This window comes from Arvicola amphibius, chromosome 3 (assembly GCF_903992535.2).
Source record: "Arvicola amphibius chromosome 3, mArvAmp1.2, whole genome shotgun sequence".
NCBI lineage: Eukaryota > Metazoa > Chordata > Mammalia > Rodentia > Cricetidae > Arvicola > Arvicola amphibius.
This window is the reverse complement of record NC_052049.1, coordinates 23581412-23604806: the sequence shown is the minus strand read 5'-3', so window position 1 is coordinate 23604806 and position 23395 is coordinate 23581412. Positions and strand designations below refer to the sequence as shown.

Below are 23395 nucleotides of genomic sequence, written 5' to 3'. Positions count from 1 at the left end.
CGGTGCTCCCAGCTCACAAGGATGGTGACCTGGGAGCCCAAGGGCATTGAAAGTCTGCCATGGCGAGCAGATAGCCATACCTAAAAGCACTCACGCTGAAGAAAGGGATCTCTAAGGTGCTGATGAAACAATCCAATGTTCACATGTGTCCCCCGGAGTCTCCTTTCCTTGGTCACCTCCTTATACCTTTCCAGAAGTCTTTTATTAGGGATCCCAGTCCTCCAGATGCTCTTCAGTGTTGCCAAGAGATTTTCTTCTCTGTGTTCCACACTGTTTCTGAAAAGTTATTTTCCTTTGTTCTCTTTTAAAAAGTGAGGCCATTCCATATAAATAACATTTGTCTAAAATGCACTTAGACGTTTTAACTGAATGAGATTTTTTTTTTCTGAATCTGAAGTGAATTAAAGTTGACACTGAACTGACATCTAAAGATGTTAGCAAGATTTAAATGCAGGCATTAAATGAGTATATACGTGTGTGTGTGTGTGTGTGTGTGTGTGTGTGTGTGTGTGTAATACCCAGATTAGTGTTCAATACATGGCTTTAGTTATTATTTTACCCTATCATCTCAATATTCCATTTACTATGCTATGCACACTAGAGAAAGAAATTTGGAATGACCATCCCTGTTCAGATCCAGATCTTCATGGCTGAGCACAAATGGGCAGTTGGAGAAGCCCTGAACGCACACCTCCTTGTTCCCGCCTGGAGGAGCTGGGCCTCTTCAGTTCTTCCCCTTGTTTTGCTCAGACCGAACTGTATTTTGTTTCCACAGTCACACAGCAACAGCAAACTGGGATAAACCCTTGAGGTTGCCAGATTGTGGCTCTCCCTCATTCCACACCTTCAGAATTAAGTGGGATGGGCTAGGTGCAGGAACCAAAAGACCTCATTTATGGATAGTGTCCCTGACCACTGTGAGCCTCTCAGAAAGTCTTCCCACCTTCCCATTTTGTAGCTCATCAATTAAAGCTAATGAAAGCACAGCTTTTCACAAATGAGTCAACCTCTTAGCCATTAGCACTCAACAGCTGTTCAAAGAAGAACTGTAGGATTTATGTAGTAGTTAAAAGGGAGAAGTGATTAGAAACAGAAGCTGACCTGAAGGGAACCTAAAAGTACTTAACTCATGTATCCTTCTCTCCCTGTCAGGTCATTTTCTTGGTGAACAGTGGATCAGAAGCCAATGACCTGGCAATGGTGATGGCCAGAGCACACTCAAATCACACAGACATCATTTCTTTCAGGTAACCACATTGTATAGTATCCCAGCAACTCTGACTTTTCTCAATACTAAATGTGCATCTTTAAACTGTAGCACAGAAGAGGACAGTTTTCCCAGTATTCTTCCAATGTCCAGCGAATCTGATGACTAGATAATTCCATCTAAATTGGCCTTATAAACTCGTAATGAATATGTTATCATTTAAAACAGAAAAGTTATAAAGTCTTATAAAATTTATATTAAAGATATGAATAACAGTAAAAAAAAAGTAAGGAATGAAGAAGTTAGTCCTGTGTGTAATGTGTTAAAGGGTAATTTTTGTCTAAATTCGACTTGTTGTGTCAATAGCACAATACTACAGGTTCTATATGAAGCACACATGTATTTTATAAGCCTAAAGGAACATTTGTTGTCAAATAAGTATGGCAATCACACAGTGTGATTGTATTTTACCAAAATAACCTCCCAGAACACACATCCAAGACAAGTATTGATCTATTTGAAGCAGAAGTTGGTGTCTACTCTGCCTCCTTTCTAATGATCACTCTTGAAAATAAAATTTGGAGCTCCTTGAAGGATGATTTTGATTTAGAAATCTTCTGACTTGCTTAGGATGACTTTATGCTAAGAATGAGTGTTTTGGGTTCGAAGGAAACCGAAACTGTTTCCAGTATGCTGAATAAGGTCACAGCAGTCACATAAAGAGGACAGCACTCCCCAGTAATATTGAGCGAGCGTTTCATCACAGGAATAAATATTTGTCTTCCACGGTGCTTTGAAGATTAGTATGGATTGAACATGTAATCTCTGCAGTGCTGATAAAAAAAAAAGATGTCTCATTATTTTAGAGTGACAGATTCAAAATTGAGAGTCCTTGCTAGTCTCCAAAATCATGCGAGATCAGTAGAAAATACCAGCGAATGCATCCACATACCATAAATTTCGATGGAGTCTTAAAAGATGTCAGATGTCAGATTCGAATGTTTGCATTGTTCGAGTCCTTCCTATGTCTTTCACATTTTTTTCTTTTGAAGCATGGAAACGATCAAAGAGAAATAAATTTGACCTCATTTTCCCATTTCTCCCCTCAGAGGAGCCTATCACGGATGCAGTCCCTATACCCTCGGCTTGACAAACGTAGGGAACTACAAGGTGGATTTCCCCAGCGGGATGGGCTGCCGATCAGTAAGTTCTGAGACTTTCGTCTTGTTCCACTATAAACTGCTGGGATCACTGGATAATTGATACTTTCTTACTGATATCGGAATTAGAAACTAATATAAAGCGTGCCATTAGCCAAGATCTCAATTTGACTTTAAAAAACCCAAAGGCCAATTGAAGAAAACCTTTCTTAGAAATGCCCTTAGAGTCTGAATAATAGTTAATAACAGAACTTTACATTTTATTTTGCTCGTATGTACAATCTAGAGACTCAAGCATCTTAGAAACCTGCACACACAAAGTTTCTATCAAGTATGCCTGTCCCCGCTTTCTGTCTTCACGGGTTATACCCATCTTTTTTAGCATCAGAACCAGATACCCAGTTATCTTCATTCTTTATTAAACCCTCATCCGCTAACCTTTTGAAAAAGTTGCTTCTGAACTAACATCAAAATTAATTTTCTTTAAATAGTGGTCACATAAATAATTTCTAAGAAAAATGTCTCTTCAAAAAAGATTACATTTTTATCATTAATGAGAAAGGAATGAAGAAGGAGTCTCAATACCAAATTAAGAATCTCACTTGCCTTAGCTGCCACTACACAATCTTCAAATTGGCTATTTTGTGAATGTTTTTGCTAAAACCCTTCTTTTGTGACTTGCAGACAATGTGCCCAGATGTTTTCCGAGGCCCTTGGGGAGGAAGCTATTGCCGAGATTCCCCAGTGCAAACAGTTAGGAAATGCAGCTGCGCTCCAGGTCCGAATGGGCAGGGAGGGCGGGTAGAGCTGAACTCTGGGAGAGGTGAGGGATGTGGAGAAGGGGGAAAAAATTCGGGAAATTGGGAAAGGGAAAAGTTGAAAGAAACAAAATGAGAAAATGCTAAGTGACCCCCCCCTCAGTGACTCAGCGTTTCACATGCCCACTCTTGCTGTGAACGGTCCCAGCTGCCATCTGGCCGTGTGGGGACAGCTTCTCACGCTCCTCAGACGTAAGCTGAGAAACAGCATGTTATCTGACAATTAAGTGGGCCTATGAAATGAGTGTGATCCTTCATCAGTTCCCAATGGGAGAGGGGAAATGGAAAAGGAGACATCTGCAAATCACAAAACACCAGTCAACAGTTCTCGAGGGACCCCGAATGGCAGCCAAACAACATCTGTTGGACACGGGGCCGTTCGTGGATGCCACTGACCCTCGTGTCTCTTGCGCAAGATTTAGTCATTCTCGCCAGGAGGAGTTCTATTTATCAATCCCATTTTTATCTGAATTCATAGCATGAAAGAGAAAGGGAATGGAAACACCGGTTTTCTGGTCAGATTTATCATCAGAACCTTTGGAGCAGCTGCTCCTCGGGAGCGCTAGAGGAAGGACAAGCACTCCAGCCAAAGCTAGTTAATAGACTTGGATGAGTCACTGGGTTGAGAGGAAGACTGAAAAATGGAAACCTAAAAAACTGAGCTTTGAATTGAAAAAAAAAAAAAACCACTCACCTTAAAATTAAAACGAAATGGAGAGCAAAAGATTGGGCATTGGAACAAGACAAAATGTCATGGTCACAGAACCTAAAAACGCACTGAAGGTTTTAACCTCAACTCAGACTCTCAGTTTTAAGGAAGATAAGCTGAAGTTCACATTCAGGAAGTAGGAAAAGTAGGGCTGGACCTCAAGTCTTCAGACCCAGACCCTAGCTTTACAAAACTGGTGCTTTCAGTCCCTGTGAGCACCCTCATTCACACGGGTGTGCCAGCAAGTTGAACCCAAGCTGAAAAATCATTCCTTTCTATCTTCTTTTCCATGCTTGAGGACATGTGTGGAGTCGAGAGACGCAAGACTCCACTCCATCTTGGACTTCAGTTTTCTCGTTTATAAAATTAATAACAATAGTAATAAATAGCACAGGCCTTGTTCCCATCACACCACTTCGTGAGATCAGGAATATGCAAACCTTTTAAGAGGAAAACATTTAATAACAGTTTCCATTTTCTTGGGAATATAAATGTATATCACATATGTGTGGCATCAAGAACTAAAGTAGGCCACGTGCATCTCAGAGTTCTCAGGCTCTCTGCTCTGCAGAGCCACCAGCAAAGTTTAGAAGCACTCAGAGCTGGTCACTTCCGTCCCTCCTTTCTCTGCATCCTTCCCTCTGTCCATCTTCTCTGCATTCTCTCTTAGAGGTGTTTCCCTAAGACCAGTGGTTCTCAGCCTGTGGGTTGTGACCCCTCTGGGGGTTGCATATCATATACCCTGCATATGAGAAATTTACATTATGTTTCATAACAGTAGCAAAATTACAGTAGCAACAAATTAATTTTATGTTTGGGGGTCACTTCAACATGAAGAGCTGTATTAAAGGGTCACAGCATGAGGGAGGCTGAGGACCACTGGTCTAGACCATCTTGAAAATATATGAACAGCATGATAATCTCTCTTAAGTGTCATCTAGAGAATATATATACATATATGCATATATGTATATGTATATATATATATATATATATATATATATATATATATATATAGTATCTATCAGCTCCTGTTTTCCTAACACTTATCCTACAGATACAAGAATGAGACCACATTTTCATCTATTTTCCTCTTTTAATGAAAAATAGATGCTTTTCTCATATAATATATTCTGGTTACAGTTTCCTGTCCCTCTACTCTTCCCAGTTCCTACCCACCTCCCCTCTCATCCAGCTCCAACCCCCTTCTGTCTCATTGGAAAAGAGCAGGCTTCTGAGAGATGACAACATAAAATAGAATAAGAAAAAAATAAAAACCACCACGTCAAAGTTGGACGAGGCAAACCAAAGCAAGGAAGAGAACCCAAGAGAAGGCATGGGATTCAGAGACACACTCCTTCACTCACTCAAGAGTCCCTTAAAAATACTGAACTAAAAACTATAAAATATATATTACAAGACTTGGTGCAGACCTATACAGGCCCTGTGTTTGCTGCTTCGGTCTCTGTGAATTCATATGAGCTTTGCTCAGTTGATTTAGAGGCCATTGGTCTCCTGGTGTCCACCATCCCCTTTGGCTATTACACTCCTTATGCCTCCTCTTCTGAGAAGTTCCCGGAATTCTGAAGGGAGGTATTTGATGGAAACCATCCACTTAGAGCTATGACACCATGTTTTTTTTTTTCAAAAGAAAACAAACTATCTTTTTCATTTTACATACCAATCCCACTTCCCACTCCCTTCCCTCCTTCTATCCCCTCCACCTACCCACCACCCGCCCCCATCCACTTCTCAGAGAGGGTAAGGCACATTGCTTTGGGGAAGGTTCAAGGCCCTCCCTACTATGTCTAGGCTGAGCAAGGTATCCATCCAAAGAGAATAGGTTACAAAAAAGTCAGTACAGGAGGTAGGATAAATCCTGGTGCCACTGCCAGTGGCCCCTCAGTCTGCCCCAGCCTTACAACTGTCAGCCACATTCAGAGGGACTAGTTTGGTCCTATGCTTGTTCTTTCAACCAGTCCAGCTGATGTTGCTAAGCTCCTATTAGCTCAGGTAGACTGTTTCAGTGCATGTCCCCATCATGGTCTTAACCTCTTTGCTCATATTCTCACTCCTCCCACTCTTCAACTGGAGTTTGGGAGCTCACTCCAGTGCTCCGCTAGGTCTCTGCCTCTGTTTCCATCAGTTGTTGGATGAAGGTTCTATGGTGATATTTAATGTATTCATCAGTATGACTACAGGGCAAGTCAGGATCAGGCCCCCTCTCCCTATTGCCTAGGGTCATCCTTATAGATTCCTGGGAATTTCTCTATTGCCAGGTTTCTTGCTAACCCCATAATGGCTCCCTCAATCAAAATATCTCTTTCCTTGCTCTCATCTCTGTCCTTCCTCCATCTCGACTATCCTGTCCCCTCAAGTTTTCCTCTCCCTTCCCCTTCTTTCTTCTTCTTCACCTTCCACCCTCCCTACTCGCCCCACCCCCATGCTCCCTATTTTGTCAGGCAATCTTGTCTCTTTCCTTTTTTCAGGTGGATCTATATATGTTTTTCTTAGTGTTCACCTTGTTACTTAGTTTCTCTAGGATCATGAACTATATACAGGCTCAAAATCCTTTGCTTTACAGATAGTATCCAGGATCACTTATAAGTGAGTACGTACGATGTTCATCTTTCTGGGTCTAGGTTACCTCACTCAGGATAGTTTTTTCTGGTTCCATCCATTTGTATGCAAATTTCAAAATATCATTTTTTAACCACTGAGTAGAACTCTAATTTGTAAATGTGCCACATTTTCTTTATACATTCTTTGGTTGAGGGGCAACTAGGTTGTTTCCTGGTTCTGGCTATTACAAATAATGCCACTATGAACATAGTTGAACAAATGTCCTTGTAGTATGATTGGGCATCTTTTGGGTATCTGCCCAAGAGTAACACCATGCTTTTCAATAAGATACTGAAGTGGACTCTAGACTCCTGTGGTGTCTTGATGTCCAGCCATTGTACTCAGTTCACCATGTCAAGTAATTTTAATGTAGATGGTTCAAGCATGCAGTTGCTTCTGGAGTTTTCTCCCTGGATGCATACAACCATAATATGGATATTTTCATCTCATAATTATTTCATCAAATCCCATCTTAGGTCAGTTTGCTAATTTTCTTTGGTAGCTGTCATAACCTCCTATCTACCTTCTGAATTGTTTATTCTCCAGAGACTCATTTTCCAGATTTCCAGGCACACCCCATGACAGACTTTTTCTCTTATCATCCTTACAGGGCCCCGAAGCTGACACAGATTGTGCCATTCTTTCCTTTGTGAAAGAAACTCTTCTTTTTCCTTAACAATATTGTCCTTTCTTGGCTTCTCATTCTTCTTAGCTCTTTCTGTAACACCAACTGAAATAGACTCTAGAGTAATAACTCTGTTATGATATCCAGCAGAGCATCCGCATCCTCTTGATGTTGTCATGGAGACATCAATGTACCCTATCTCCCTCCATAGGAGGCCTGACCTGAAGTTACAGGAATGAGCCAATGCAACACATCTGAAATGGAGAAAACATAATAGATGGTGTTACTTCTCACCAAATACGTGGATAGGTGCGGTGTAAATATCAGATGTGTAGGATAAACTCAAGTAAATTCTTCCTTTGACGTGATTTTACCCTAATTTAAGCACTTAAAGTTGATTTTATTCTGTACTGGTATTCTTAGTTACAAAAGAACTTGCTAAACCCAGAAACCAGACCTTTTATTCATGTTTTATATACCAGCTAGAGTCATCGAAGACTCCTTTGCTAATGAAAATAGAAAATTTCACTCTAAAGATATGAGGTATCTATGTCAATAAAGTTTTCCGTGATGTCCCATGCATTCTCGAAACATAATATTTTCCTTATGCTTTAGTGGACTGTAGTGTAAACACATTTACATTTAGTTTTCTTTTATAGCTGTTGAGGGTTTCTCTTGTCTTCAGGAGACAGGCTGCATGCATGCCTCTAAGCAAATGATGGAAGACTGTTGTCTCCCCACACAGACCCGAGGTACTTCACTCCATCCACATCTTCCTCTTGATCCCTTCTGCTGGCATAGGCTTAGGGCTACATTCAGAGATGCTATGGACTGCTGAGAACCATACTATGAATGCAGATAAACATTCTTAAATTTCAATCACGTGTAGATACTGCTCATCTCGCTTTCCTCCTTCCTGGAGAGTTCCTGTATCCAGCGGTGGCACATAGATGGTGGCTTCTGGAGCTTGAGTAAATTCCCTGAAGGATGCTCTGTCTCTTTGTAGTCTTTCTCTCACAGGAGTTCGTGCTTATTTCTATGTGTATTGAGGCTGACAGCTAGGGATGCATCTATAACCACCACCAAGGACATTTCTAGCATCTTGAAGCAGGGCAAGAATACAAACCTGTAACTTCTGAGACATTTGGGATGGATAGACGGTTGCTACAGGCTTAACAAGACAGATAGCCCAGGTTAGCTCCATCTCAAAAACAACTAAAACTCATGCATCAAATGCGAAAGGCATTCTCACTGAAACAAACAGTAATGCAAGAGAACAAGAGACCCTAAAGGTCTTGTAATTGTAGATTAACTCGGGTAAAAGCTTTCAAACACTTTTTCCAAACTTAACTACAGCAGGCAAAGATTCCTGTTTGTGGAAAAATTAAATTTCCTGAAACTAAACTCAAGTATGTCACCTTTAAATGTTTCTAAACACGAATGCAGGAAGAATCATTCAACTAACAAAAGCACACCTAGAATTCAACTAATAGAAAGTGTGGAAAAGAAACATAAGAAAATCAAATTATTCTTTCTTATACTTTTGACAAAGAAAGAAACCCAGAACACATAGACACCAGGTTCAAATTCTGTGTGGAGAAAGCAAAACACCGTGTTTAGAGACCTTGTTCTTCTCTTTGACAATGTTTAACTGTGAAAAACAGTGAAACATAAATTGTAAATAATAAATGTTGCCATTTGAATAACACTTTCTATAGAACCTATTAGCTTGTATCCTACAAGCCACAACAGGGTTGTAGGGAATGGAGAGATGGCTCAGTGGTTAAAACCACTGACTGCTCTTCCAGGGGACCTGGATTCAATTTCCAGCACCCACATGGTGGCTCACAACTATCTGTAACTTCCATCTGATGCCATCTTCTGACCTCTGTAGGCAGCAGTTGCCAATGCCGTTCACATACATGCAGGTAAAACACTTGTATGAATAAATAAATAAATAAACTTTTTAAAAAAAGTAAAATTACTTCTAGCTAGGCATGCTGTTACACACCTTTAAACCCAGCACTTGGGAGGCAGAGGCAGGAGGTTTATCTGTGAGTTTGAAGCCAGCCTGGTCTACTAAGAAACTTCCAGGATAGCCAGGGATCTGTCTCAAGAAACCAATAGATAGGGAGAGAGAGAGAGAGAGAGAGAGAGAGAGAGAGAGAGAGAGAGAGAGAGAACAAAATCCTCATGCTTCTCTTGTAATAATAACTACTAAATTGAAATGACAGGCTTCAGTTTTTTTTACCAAAACCACAACTTCTAAAATATTTACAGATGTTTTAAATACTTAAATTACGACTTACTTAAAAATAAAACAGGCTTTCTTAAAAATGCAAATACGTCATGAGAACTATAGTAAGTTTTCTCCTGAGGGTTCTTGACAAACAGGGGGACACTGAGCTTCGGTTTTAAGGTTCCACAGAAGGCAGGGGCGAAAAGACACCAAGATCTGGGGAACATCCACAAAATAAGATATAACATGAAAGCTTCCCCAGTCACAGAGCTGGTGTCCCAAGAGGCCACAAGCTCCTCCAGGGGTCTACTAGAAATAGACACCAGCAGTGCATCACGATGACAAGCTCTGCAAGGATTCTCTCACTGAAAAATCTCAGCTACAAGTTGCCCAGCAGGAGGCTTTGCATTCTGAGCTCGACTATGCCTGCTGATTTAAACCCAGGAATGCTGTGTGCTCCTGGAAGCTGCAAGTGAAGAGGTACTCTGATGAGCCTACCCTCTTCTAAGCTTCAAAAAATACTCACAAATACCAAGGAAAACAAGCCATCCATTGTCAAAACTAACACACAAGGAAACACAACTCCATATTCTAGAAAAAGACCACAAGAACTCCAGGCAATAGAATTATCAGACAATGGAATTTGTATGTTCAGTAAATTTAAAGAAAATGAAATGGTGAATACAAATTTGAAAATATGCATAGTACTTAAGAAACTCTACAAAATGACTGAGGAGCTTTTAAAAACAAGTGTGTCTTCTAGCAATCAATAATTGCTGACATTTTAAAACTCAGGGGGTGGGATATTATCAGTTCAACCTGGGAAGCAAAGGGGTTAGCCTATTAAAGACATTCCCTGAACAACAGCTGATTCCCTAGCCAGAGAGGAATTTCAAGTAAAATTGCTCAATATATCACAAACCTATCACTATTTTATCGCTTATTTTTCCCCAATTCTTTAGAAACTGACCCATGGTGTACCAGACACTTGACAAAGCCACAGATTCCAAAACTGAATGTGCCCTCAGTTAAAGAAAGGCCTATAAATAAGAGACCCAAACCTCGAGTCAAGAGCTACCATGGAGAAAAACTTATCTGTCTCTAACACATCGTTCTTTAGACTGAATTCTCATGGTTATATAAGCATACTTACTGACTGAATGCTAAAGGACTTTGCAGTTTAAACGCGTGTATGAGAACAAGGGACAATCAACAGTACAGTTGAAGTTGAATACATTAAGCCACCCCAATAACACTTGAGTCAGACCCTACCCATCTAAGAGGATGGTGCTTACGTAAAATGATTTTCTATACTACACTTGATACTTTGGTGTGTTCCTGCCACAGATGAAATTACTGAAGTTGTCTGTTTCAGACCTTTATGGCTGTCCTCATAGAGTTATTCCTGCAGAATGTCCTCCCACTTCAGAGATAAATTCCCATGGATCCCAGCTCATGGTAGTCTAAGGAACTCCAGCTAGGGAACTGTTCTTACTACTCTGTGTTTTCTGGATGCCATTCTCACATCACTTGCTGTGATTTGTCCATGTGTGTGTGTGTGTGTTTGCTGCAGGCTGCTGCCAAGCTAAAGAACAGTATATTGAACAATTCAAAGAAACTCTGAACACTTCTGTGGCCAAGTCAATTGCTGGATTTTTTGCAGAGCCAATTCAAGTGGGTATACAAACCTAGTATCTCTCTGAATTTTCCGTTATCACAGTTCTGACTCCAAATTAATTGTCCATTTATGTATTTCTCCCCGAGCTCAATTCATTCTTTTGATCCCCATTTTTAAAAAGCAAAACAAACAAACTAGTTTTCAGTTTACCTTTAAAAAAATACATCATTTTCATTCCTGCATGGAACAGGTGGACAGATAAATAGGTAAAGCCATTGAATCCCTAAAGTCTTCAGGAAAAGAAGATACCTTTGATGTTTAACTATTTAACACATACTGTTCAGAGAGCCCATCTTTAACTCATCAAGCCTCCTTGTTTCTAACCTCAGGAAAGAATAGAGCTACAGCTTTTCCCCTGAAGACATGGTAACCCCAGTTAGAACAGTTCTACCCGCTGTTCATCTAGCTGGTAGCATTGACGTCGTGGTGCTGAGGATAGTGATCTATCCTCATCCTTGGTGCTGAGCCACGGCTCCTGTTGACACTCAAGTCTTCCTGATGTAATCTTTATATCTTTGCAGGGGGTGAATGGTTTTGTCCAGTACCCGAAGGAGTTTCTGAAGGAAGCTTTTGCCTTGGTTCGAGAGAGGGGAGGTGTGTGCATTGCCGATGAAGTGAGTGGCTATGCCAGGATCAACTTGGTGCGGTAGGCATAGGCCAGATGCACAAAGAGACCTCTTCAAACCCTCTTTGGTATTTCAGGCAGAAAGCAAGTCCGTGGACTCTGAAGTGTGGCCATAAACTAGTTAGAATAACAAATATAATGGAATTTAAGCATCCAACTGGTTTCTATTTAAAATGTTGCTATCAGGCATAGATGATGATACTGTTATACGGTTTGCTTTAATTCTCACCATTATTATATTATTCCTTGTTCTATGTTGCCAGACTCCTGACAAGCCATAAAAGATATTTAATCTCATAGTCTTAGTGTTCATCTTAATGCCAAAGCAATGTCAACTAGATTGTTTTTTAAAAAGTAATGAATAATTCAGCCTCTAAATGAGGAGGTTGCTACCACTTCAGACATGCAGACTTAGATCGCACAGACTTGTAAAGTGCCAGGGTGGAGGCAGCCCAGCTGAAATAAGTACACGGTAGCCCCTACTTTGAAGGAACTAATGCTCATCAGCACTGTGGGCTCCAGCTTGTATCTTTAGAATTATACCTTGGATTGCAGTTTATTAGATAAACCAGCATTTTATCTGCTTAGCATAGCTCTAGAGATTTTTTTTAAGAACCAGAGGGTGGTACCTAAGGCACAGAAGTCCTCTCCCACCTTACTACGAGAGCCCAGAATGCTTGCACAAAGAGGTGGCTTGAGCCACTATGGACAAATGGGAAACCCGTGTGACTCCTATTTATGCCAGTCTCACTTGCCTTTACGGATTGTTTTTCTTCGCTAAAATTTCCTCTCAGTTCATGCTGGGTTGCCCTGTAGGCAGAAATCTTGCAATTGCCAGCACCACTTGTGTGGCCAGGTCCGTCAGGCTCAGAGTGTACCACTGCCAAGGCTGTGCAGTAGCAGCTTGAACAAGGTCTTCCTGCTCTGCTCCTCCTCCCTTCCTTGTTCTAGTGGACTCATCAAGGTCCCATCAAGAGGGAGGTAATTGACTATTAACAGAAGAAGAAAAAAAGGAAAACCACATTCAATCAGTTCGAAATTAGCTGTCTCGGAAAAGATGATAAACCTTGGCCTTGGAATTCACACACAGCGAAGCGTTCACAATCAGACTAATTAGAAGGAAGGTAGGCTGAATTCAAAGAAAATCAGAACTTTAGAATTTCCAAGAGATGTGATTTCATGGTCGTCTCTTGTTTTTCTCCCCACCATCCCCAATTTCGTGACTTTCAAGAACATAACAGTGGACAAGTTTGAGAGAGACTGGGATGTTAACGAGTAACAGGATAATAACAGACAGAGGGCGTAGCCACTGTCCCAGTACCCGGCTACCACAGCTTCAGCTGTCCTGCTCCCTACCGTGTACTCCCATCCCTGGAGACACTAGGATTTATGCAGAGCAGAAGGCTCCATCTGTCCTACCGTGCATCCAACCCTATGAAACTCATGGGACTGGTTACGCTTTGTTCTGCATGGTTTTGTGTATTTTCCACACAATCATCTGTTTTACCATTTGTGCCATTTTTTATGCCATTTAAGATAGATGGAGAAGAGAAAGAATATAGGCCAGGCAGGGCTGTCATGATACATACATTAGTAATAAGAATCTGTTGAGAGACTCTGGTAGCCACATGCCTAGAATGCTTTGAATAGAGCCTACTGGGATATAGACTGAAGAAAGTGGATTTTGAAATATAAGTCATTGAGAGTAGGGACAGGGTGAACAAAAACTATGATCAAATTTCAACGGATAGCTGGTTCCGGATTAAAGCAGTTATGCTCTGAACTCACAAGCTCAGTGGCATCATCCTCATAATGCAGGAAGACAGAAAGACAGCATTTTCTCTTTGGGTGGTATGCATCCAGTCCTATTAGATAGATAGTTACTCTTGCTTCCTCCAGGGGAACCAGTTTCTCCCACTTGTCTCTGTCTGTGCACAGGAGAAACTTATTAAGGACGGTTAAACATCCTGACGCCTTTTGCATGTGTTATTTATATAACTCTCCAGCAGTCCTGTGCTCTGCTAGGTAGGTTGGTAGGATTATTTCTCTTTGATAAGTTAATTAACAGCGATTCAAAAGACAAAGAATATTTCCAAAGTCTCGAGAAGCTAGGAATGACTTTGGGTACATCCAACCTCAGACATGGATTGAGGGTTTTGTCTATAAGACTGCAAGGATCGAGAAGGCTAAGGAGAGATGGGAAGAGGTAAGGAAGGGAACAGAACAGAGCCTGAAAGTTTTCTGATGATTTTTCATCTATTTCCAGGTACAGACAGGATTTGGAAGGCTGGGCTCTCACTTCTGGGGCTTCCAAAGCCATGATGTACTGCCTGATATTGTCACCATGGCTAAAGGGATTGGGAATGGCTTCCCCATGGGTGCAGTTGTGACCACTCCAGGTACAATGTCCAGCATGTCCACGCTTGCCTCCTGGGCAATGGTGTAAAGCATGGCAACGTGTATAGGCTAGAGGCAGTGATGGGAGCCACAAGATGTGTTGTCCAAGCAACTGAAAGAGGATGGTGCCAGGCCAGGGTGGGCAGCTGGAAGAGAATCAGCCATCCCCTCCTTGCTGGAGAAAAGATGACCTCTTCCATCATAGTGGTTGGAGGCAGAGTTCTACCATAGTGAAGAGGATTAGGGAAATGGGTTACAAAATATAACACTGAAACTTCCAGAAGAATCTTTTCTTGAAAGAGAATCTTCCGTCGTCACGTGGTCTTTCAATGACACTAACTATGCATTCAAGGTCCAGATTTCTCTACCGGTGTCCTAGCAGCCACACAGTCAAATAAAATAAAATCTCATTTATGCAGAACACTCTATGACTGCGGTTCTCAGCTTGTGGGTCACAGCCCTTTTGGGGTCATGTATCAGATATCCTGCATCTCAGATGCTTACATTAGGATTCATAACAGTAAAAAAATTACAGTTATGAAATTGCAATGAGATAATTTTATGCTTGGGGATCACCACAAAATGAACTGTACTAAAGGGCCACAGCATTAGGAAAGTTGAAAACAACTGCTCTATGAAATAGAAGTGAAAATTTGATTCTCTATTGTAGTGAGACTTTGACAGAATTTATTTCTTGTGAACCATTGATTGTTGAAAATTATTATATATATATATATTTTCTCCCAACAGTCAGCACATTTCTGAGTCATTAAGTAACTAAAATCTTGTGATATCTGTTTTCATAGAATTAGCAAAAGCCCAAGAAACATAGCTATACCATGAACATGCAAAAATGAAACCCATTACATTGTATGATCATTACATTAATTTAAAACCAAAAATGTATGATTGCGGAAAGTGCAGTGTAATGAACTGCTCTTGGCAGAATGCAGAACTACGCTACTGAATTCATCGTATAAGATCATCTCCTCAGCACCTCCCTCTAAGTCTCACGAGTAGAAATAAGAGATGCGGTTAATTGGAAAGTTTCTGCAAAGTCCTGCATGCATGTCAAGTTTTCAGATGCTTCCTAACTCACGTGACACATTAAAGATTGTGTTGTCACCTTCTCATTAAATAAATAAGCCGTCTCCTTTTCCACATATTAGTGACCTCCGGCCGAGTAAGATACCATGGATCAAGTGGCTGGAACAACAGCAGTTTATCTTCCCACAGATCAGAAGGCAGACAAGATCAAAATGCTGGCAGAGTTGAACTGTGCCTACGATTCTCTTCTAGCCTTGCAGATGGCCCCCTTCTCATTGTTTCTCTAAACGACCTTCCCTATGTATGCACACAGAAGGAAGACTAGGAGCACTCTAGAATCTCTCATTGTTATAAGGACATTTTCCTGTGGGATTTGGGCCCCGGCTTTGTGATACACTGAATCCTAATGACCCGTGTAAAGACTCTGCCGCCAAACATTGTCACACTTGGTCCTTTATTTAAACTTATGGGTTTTAAGGGGACACAGTCCAGTCTATCACTGTTAGATGAGTAAAGAAGGAAATAAATGGATGTCATTTACAAGAAGAAAGTGAACGTGCCAGGCAGTGGTGGTGCAGCCTTTAATCTCAGCACTCAAGAGGCAGAGGCAGGTGGATCTCTGCGAATTCGAGGCCAGCCTGGTCTACAGGGTGAGTGCCAGGACAGGTTCCAAAGCTACAGAGAAACCCTGTCTCTAAAAACCAAGAGGGGGAAAAAAAAGAATGTGTAGTTTATGGGGCTGAGAGATGTCTCAGGGGTTAAGAGCACTGACTGTTCTTCCAGAGGTCCTGAGTTCAATTCCCAGCAACCACGTGGTGGCTCCCAAGCATCTGTAATAAGATCTGGTGCCCTCTTCTGGCCTTCAGGGATACATGTAGGCAGATGCTGTAAACAAAATTAATAAAAGATAAAAGAAAGTGAATGTAATGCCAATGTTGTGATGAGACACGATGGGTACGAATGTCACTTTAACCTCTTCTATTTTCTGCCCTTAGAAATCGCTAAATCTTTGACTAAATGCATGCATCACTTCAACACATTTGGAGGAAGCCCCCTGGCCTGTGCTGTTGGATCCGCTGTGCTGGAGGTCTGTCCTACCCCTCACACCACCTCCTCTGATTGCATGCACTAAGTAACTATTTTTAAATCACACGTTTTATCTGAACTCTGTCACATTGCCATGGTAAAGCAGAAATGTAATCAGTAATTCACTAATTTAAATTTTGTCTCTGGTTATTACTCTCTGCCCCTCTTTTTAAAGATGACTTTGGGTTCTTAAAGTTCTCAATAAGAGATAGTAGATAATCAACTTCACATGCATGGGAAATGTAAGAATTGCCCTGTCCATGGGATAATTTTTCTTGCTTTCTAGACAGTGTTTTTTGCAGTATAGGTTTTAACAGCTGTTCACCCATTTTAACTTAACTTTTAGCATTTACTATAGGTGTTTTTCTTCCTTGTATTATCATAAATGAAAGAGTATAGAGAAACTACAGGTTTTAACTGATTATATCAGGGTAATTCAGCTAAAAACTGAAGAAAAAACAGAAAAAAAAACATTTTCAGTCCTATCACATTCAGTCTGTTTCATATTAGCCAATTTTGTAATAAGTTTATTGAGAATGTCATAGATGCATATAATGTGCTTTAATCAAGTCCACCCCTTTGTCTCCCTTTTAATTACTTTCCCATACCAACCCACTGCTTTTTCCTTTCAACTTCATGTGCTTTTCTCCTTTGTTAACCTACTGAGTCTATTTAGTGATGCCTGGATGTTCATGTTTATGGGACCGTGTGCTGGAGCACGGGTAGACTCTCAGGGAGCACTTTTCTGAAAAAAAAAAAAAACTGACTCTCACTTCCCAAGCAATCATTAATAGCTCCTCAAGTAAAAATGGGATTTCCTGAGCTCCTCCTCCATCCTTCTGGATTTTCACTGGCTTCCTCATGTGCGGTCTCAGCCAGTGTGGGTTCACATGTGCAATGGCACTATCATGGCAAGAAATACTGTTTCCCTGCGGTATACGCTCCCTCTGGCTCTTACAGTCTTTTCAGCTGAGTTCTGCAATGATCTCTGAGCCTCCAGTGGAAGGGATGTGATACCAATGCCCCCACGGAGAACTGAGCAAGCCACAGTCTCTTGTTCTCCATGTGTTGACCAATTATGGGTATTGATTGCCATATACAACAAAAAGGCATTTCTCTGATGGAAGCGAGGAAACATTCTTCACAGTCCCTAGGAAAAAACCAAGTCACTATTGTTTTGCCAAATCAACTTAGTAATAAAGTATCCCACATTCTTATTTTAACTATCCCATTATTCTGTTGGGAAAAAAAGTCCTCTTTATCAAATGTCCTTACCAAAATGTATAATGCTTTTTGCCTAAATAAGTACAACGTGTTTCTGAAAGAACATCCAAAAAGTTTTTTAAATTCAGTTTATATGAGGAGAAACTTGGCTCGGGTCAGAGGTCAGTACAAATCATTCTGCTATTTACACGTTTGTGCTTCTTATTTTGAACTATGGCTATGACTCACCTACTCAAGAAATTTAAAAGTGTTTTGAGCAGAAATAAAGAAATTAAAGCTATCATCGCTAATTAAATACTTTAGGATATGATTAAGTCATGAGATGTGAACGAGTGGGTAGAAATTTGACATTCATTTCTTGTTGTTGACATTGCCAACTTTTTCCTCTTGTTGAAATTTTTTTTTACATAATACATCCTGATTACAGCTTTTTCTCCCTCTACTCCCCCCCCCCAGTTCCTCACTACCTCCCCTCCTACCTGGTTCCACACCATTTCTGTTTCTCATTAAAAACACAAAGACTTCTAAGGGATAATAATAAAGTAAAATGTAATAAGATAATACAAATTTTAACACATCAGATTTAAACAAACAGAAGAGAGCCCAAGAAAAGGTACAAGAAATAGATATAGACACATAAGAAATAGATACAGACACATAAGAAATAGATATTAACACATAAGAAATAGATTCAGACATGTATACCCACTCATTTGCACATTCAGGAATCCCATAAAAATACTAAACTAGAAGTCATTATGCATACATACATACGTACATACACACACACACACACACACACACACACACATATATGAAAGACTTGTAGGGTAAATGTGTGCGTGTGTGAGAGAGAGAGAGAGAAAGAGAGAGAGAGAGAGAGAGAGAGAGAGAGAGAGAGAGAGACAAAGAGACAGAGAGAGACAGAGACAAAGAGAGAAACCTTAAAAAAGGAAGAAGAGAAAAGCCCTGCCTGACACAACATAAGACAAGGAACCTCCAAAGATACCACTGAGTTCACTTTCCGTTGGCCACCTGCTGTTGAACATAAAGCCCATTCTTAAGAGTAGTCTGTTTCCTTAGTGAGACTCCCTTGAAGAAAACTAAATTTTCATTTTCAAGTGGTTACCAACTGGAGATTGCTTCTCAGTTAGGAATGGGGCATGTGTCCACTTCTTCCAGACCCTGTCTGGTGCAAACCCATGCAGGCCCTATGCATGCTGCCTAACTCTTCAGATGGTAATGTTCAGGATTGTTTTAACTATCCTGGGTGTGTGTGTGTGTGTGTGTGTGTGTGTGTGTGTGTGTGTGTGTGTGTGTTTTCATATGAGACTGAGAATTTTCCTTTCAAGATCTGTAAAGAACTGTGCTATAATTTTGATGGGATTGCATTGAATCTGTAGATTCAATGTAGATTGCATTACATTAATCCTACTGATTCATGAGCATGGGAGATCTTTCTATCTTTCAACATCGTATTCAATTTCTTTCTTCAAAGACTAAGTTTTTTAATTTATTTATTATGTATACAATATTCTATCTATATATGTGTATATGCCTGCAGGCCAGAAGAGGGCACCATACCCCATTACAGATGGTTGTGAGCCACCATGTGGTTGCTGGGAATTGAACTCAGGACCTTTGGAAGAGCAGGCAATGCTCTTAACCTCTGAGCCATCTCTCCAGCCCTTCAAAGACTAAGTTTTTATCATACAAGTCTTTGACTTGTTTGGTTAGAGTTACTCCAAGGTAGCCTATATTATTTGAAACTATTGTGAAAGGTGTTGTTTCCCTGGTTTCTTTCTCAATCCATTTGTATACAGGAGGCCTACTGTTTGTTTCATTTTCTTTTTTTTTTGTTTTGTTTTGTTTTAGTTAATTTGATATCTAACTACTTTGCTGAAAGAGTTTATTAGTTGTAGGAGCTCCCTAGGGGAATTTTTAGGATCCTTATGTATACTATTATATCATCTACAAATAGAGATACTTTCACTTCTTCCTTTTAATTTATATCCCCTTGATCTCTTTCTGTTGTCTTATTGCTCTAGCTAATATTTCAAGTACTTATTGATGGAGATAGTAGAAAACTTTGTCTTGTTCCTGATTTTAGTGGAATTGCTTTGAGTTTCTCTCCATCTAAATTGATGCTGGCTATAGGTTTGCTGTAAATTGCCTTTATTGTATTGAGGCATGCCCCTTGTATTCATAATCTCCCCAGGACTTTTAGCATGAAAGGGTGTTGGATTTTGTCAAAGGCCTTTCTGCACCCAATTAGATGATCATGTGGTTTTTGTTTTTCAGTTTGTGGTTTTCATTCATCAGTTTTCATATATTGAACCGTCCCTTATATCTCTGGGATGAAGCCTACTTGATCATGATTGTGGTGGTGTTTTATTTGTGCTTTAAAAAATAAAGCTTGCCTGAGATCAGAGTGCAGAACTAGCCACACTAGTTAGCCATAAAGGCCATACAGTGCTGACACACACCGTTAATCCCAGCCCGCAGGAGACAGAGGCAGATGAATCTCTGTGAGTTCAAGGCTATGTTAGGCTACATGAGACTGAATCAGTCTAAAAGAAAAACAGAGCCAAGTGGCTCATACCTTTAATCCCAGCACTAGGAAAGTAGAGATGGGAAGTGATCTGGCTGGGCAGAGAGAGCAATATAAGGTGGGAGAAGACAGGAGCTCAGGATTCAGACTGAGGTTTCATAGAGAAAGCATTCAGTCTGAGGACTTGTAGGGACAGGATCCCCCATTAGGTCTGAGGATTTCATAGGGGAAAGAAATAGTGGTTGGCTACTCTGTCCCTCTGATCTTTCAGCTTGCACCCCCTAATATTTGACTCCAGTTTTTTATTAAGATCAACTAGAATTCATGCTACATATGATAGATGATTTTTGATGTATTCTTTGATTCAGTTTGCCAGTATTTTATTGAGAATTTGTGCATCCATGCTCATAAAGGAAATTGATCTATAATTTTCTTTGTTGTTGGATCTTTATGTAGTTTGGGTATCAGGATAACAATAGCCTTATAAAACAATTCAGGCAATGTTTCTTCTGTTTCTGTTTTTGTGGAATTCTTTGAGCAGTATTGGTGTTAATTTTTTTTTTTTTTTGAAAGGCTGGTAGAATTCTGCACTAAAACCCTCTGGCCCTAGGCTTTTGGTTTTTTTTTGTTGTTGTTGTTTTTGGTGGGGGGGGCATAACTTTTAATGACTATTATTTCACTAGGGATTATAGGTCTATTGCAATTGCTTGTCTGGTCTTGATTTAACTTTGGTAAGTGGTATGCATCAAGAAAATTACCCATTTCTTTGAGATTTTCCAATTTGCTGAGCACAAGTTTTCAAAGTATCTCCTTATGAGTCTCTCTATTTCCTGGGTGTCTTTGATTTTGGCCCCTTTTTTATCTCTAATTTTGTAAACTTGCCTCTCTACAGGTGGGCAAGTTCAGGGAAATCGCCTTCACCATGACTGTTGCGTTGCTTACCGCAGGTCTTCTGTGGTCCCCGGTTTGTCCACAGCTGACTCTGTTCTAGGTCCTGTTTGTCTAGTTGTGCTTCTGTAAAGAGGACCATGGGCACTTAGCTCTCTGTGCTTCTCAGTCAATCCTCCAATAGTGCCCTGTAAGATTATTTCGGGATGTCTCTCAACAGGTGATTAAAGAAGAAAATCTACAGAAAAACAGTCAAGAAGTTGGTACCTACATGATACTCAAGTTTGCAGAGCTGCGGGAGGAATTCGACATCGTTGGGGATGTCCGAGGCAAAGGCCTTATGATAGGGATAGAGATGGTTCAAGACAAGGTAAGGCTCGGCAGCTGTTTGGGTGGCTGCCTGGGGCCAGTGGCAGGTAATGTAGACGCTAGTAGGGTCAAATGCATACATGTTTTCCAAAACTAAAAAGCTGTGGGTTACTATATGTAATGCACTACCAAGGCCCGTGGGAATGGTGGGTAGGAAGTTCTGAGGGAACAGCACACTGACTGCCCTGAAAGAGACCCTCCTCTGCCTCAGAGGCTGAGCTACAGGCAGGATTATGGCTTACACATCTAAAACACAGAAGTCATAATGATGATGAGCCCTATGACTGATCTGTAAAGGACACTGGGGAGATGGGAGCAGCAAAACCACCTGAGACTTCTTAAGGAGGATTGGAAGAGATTCCCAAGACTGCTCCCTATGGCTCATTTTTAAAATGATCCATGCTAAGGCTTTCCAGTATACCAATTTGTCCTACCAGAAGGCCCATGTTTTCGTAGAGTGAAAGGTCTCTGGATAATGCAGGAACACTTAGGTTTGAAATGAATAAACTAGAGGGAAATACTTGTGCTCGTAGACTGGAGATGCAGGGACACACAGAAATGATGCAAACCCCAGCCCAGAGTCACCAGAGTTGACACAGCATGTCTGATCCCCAGGTACAAGACCAACCTCAGTGCTAGAGATCTGACATACCCTCCTGGCTCCCAAGCACTTACTTTTCATGACCCTAAGAGTTGGAGTCTTGGGGGAAGAGCAATTTCACAAACACAGACTTAGCTGCACACCAGCCCCACGGCCACGTTGTGGCCCGGGGAACACTTAGCTGCATGTGCCCTTGCAAAACTTCGAAGCCACTTCCTGGACCTTGGAATGAACTCTTCAGCTCCACAAAGCACCATAAAGAGTTGAAAGAAATTTCAACACCAACAAAACAGATCCCAAATGAGGTATTAAAGGACAAACTCCCCAGGGTAGCCTTTAGCAGAGCCAGGATTCACTGACTGTCTGCATGGAATTTCATTTAGTCTTTGGGAATTTTTTTTGGATGAAATAAAACAAAAGCCAATACTTTTAATACCCACCCCACCCCCAAAATCCTCTGGCTCAGTAATTAACAGCTTTATTTAATTAGGGAGATATTGGTTGCTTGAGTTTTGTTTTGTTGTGGTTTTTCCTGGGCCCCGTGCCTGGGGACATCATTCTTCTAACCACTGAAACACCAAATAAAAAAAATGTTTTTTAATTTATTCACAGATGAGCCGCCAGCCTCTTCCTAAAACTGAAGTGAATCAAATCCACGAGGACTGCAAAGACATGGGGCTCCTCGTGGGCAGAGGGGGCATTTTTTCTCAGGTAAGAGAAGGGCTGCCTGCCAGGTAGGGTCTTCCTGGTGTGTCACTGTGCGAGGGGACCCAGCTGTACTTCCTCCACGTTCTGATTTTGCTCAGGTGTAGTCAGGAGAAATGGACAAGAGACAGCTGCTGCCACTAGAGGGGGATGTGGTAAAGTGATTCAGCTACCATTTTTTTGTGGGGGCCAAAGAGAGACATTAGAAAGGCCACACAAACTAGACAACACGCAGCATGGATGATAACAGAGTTCTAACATTCATGTAGCTGATACATACATATGTACTGTATTGTGTATGAATTAGTTCTAACCCCTGAGAAAACAATCACAGTCTTTCTTAACTCCTCTCTGAAGTCTGAGTGTGTGAATCTGCTCAGTTTTAGTGGCCATTACAGCAGACAGCAGTCTAAGATCCATGGCTGCCCTCTATGATGCCACAAAGAAGGATCAGAGACCATCCTAAATATGGTCCCTTGTACAGAGCTCAAGACCAGCCACTCAGTGTCCTTCACCCTCAGCAGGAATATTCTACCCTACCCTACCGCTTCCTGGAAGTTAAACCCATTCGACTGTCAGGACCCTGGTCTGACTCTGTACTAAAAGAATGAGATGATGATGGTGGTGGTGGTGGTGATGATGAGGATGGTGGTGGTAGTGGCGGTGATGCACAATACCACCTGCCTCTAAAGCCCCACAGCATCAGGTCCCTCACCAGGAAGGACTCCCATGGTAGAGATCTAAGAATGAGAGTCACTTCTGTTCCCCATGAATATTCTTTTTTTCTCTCTTTAATTTCCCCCATTTTAAAACACTTCCTTCCAGAAACATGATCATTGCACAT

At 41.0% G+C, this 23395-nt stretch overlaps 1 protein-coding gene across 3 annotated transcripts in view; it reads left to right on the top strand.

Annotated features, from left to right (window-relative positions):
- Agxt2 (alanine--glyoxylate aminotransferase 2) overlaps positions 1 to 23395 on the top strand; it is a 39835-nt gene that overhangs the window by 12859 nt on the left and 3581 nt on the right. For all 3 annotated transcript variants that reach the window (XR_005284561.1, XM_038321190.1, XM_038321191.2), the window contains exons 5-13: positions 1153 to 1247; positions 2317 to 2410; positions 3052 to 3145; positions 10954 to 11054; positions 11580 to 11672; positions 13950 to 14082; positions 16123 to 16214; positions 21097 to 21246; positions 22459 to 22557. Coding sequence is in view for 2 of the 3 variants with exons in the window: in XM_038321190.1 (XP_038177118.1) it covers positions 1153 to 1247; positions 2317 to 2410; positions 3052 to 3145; positions 10954 to 11054; positions 11580 to 11672; positions 13950 to 14082; positions 16123 to 16214; positions 21097 to 21246; positions 22459 to 22557 (951 nt within the window). In the remaining variant the exon portion in view is untranslated. The remainder of the gene's footprint in view (positions 1 to 1152; positions 1248 to 2316; positions 2411 to 3051; positions 3146 to 10953; positions 11055 to 11579; positions 11673 to 13949; positions 14083 to 16122; positions 16215 to 21096; positions 21247 to 22458; positions 22558 to 23395) is intronic.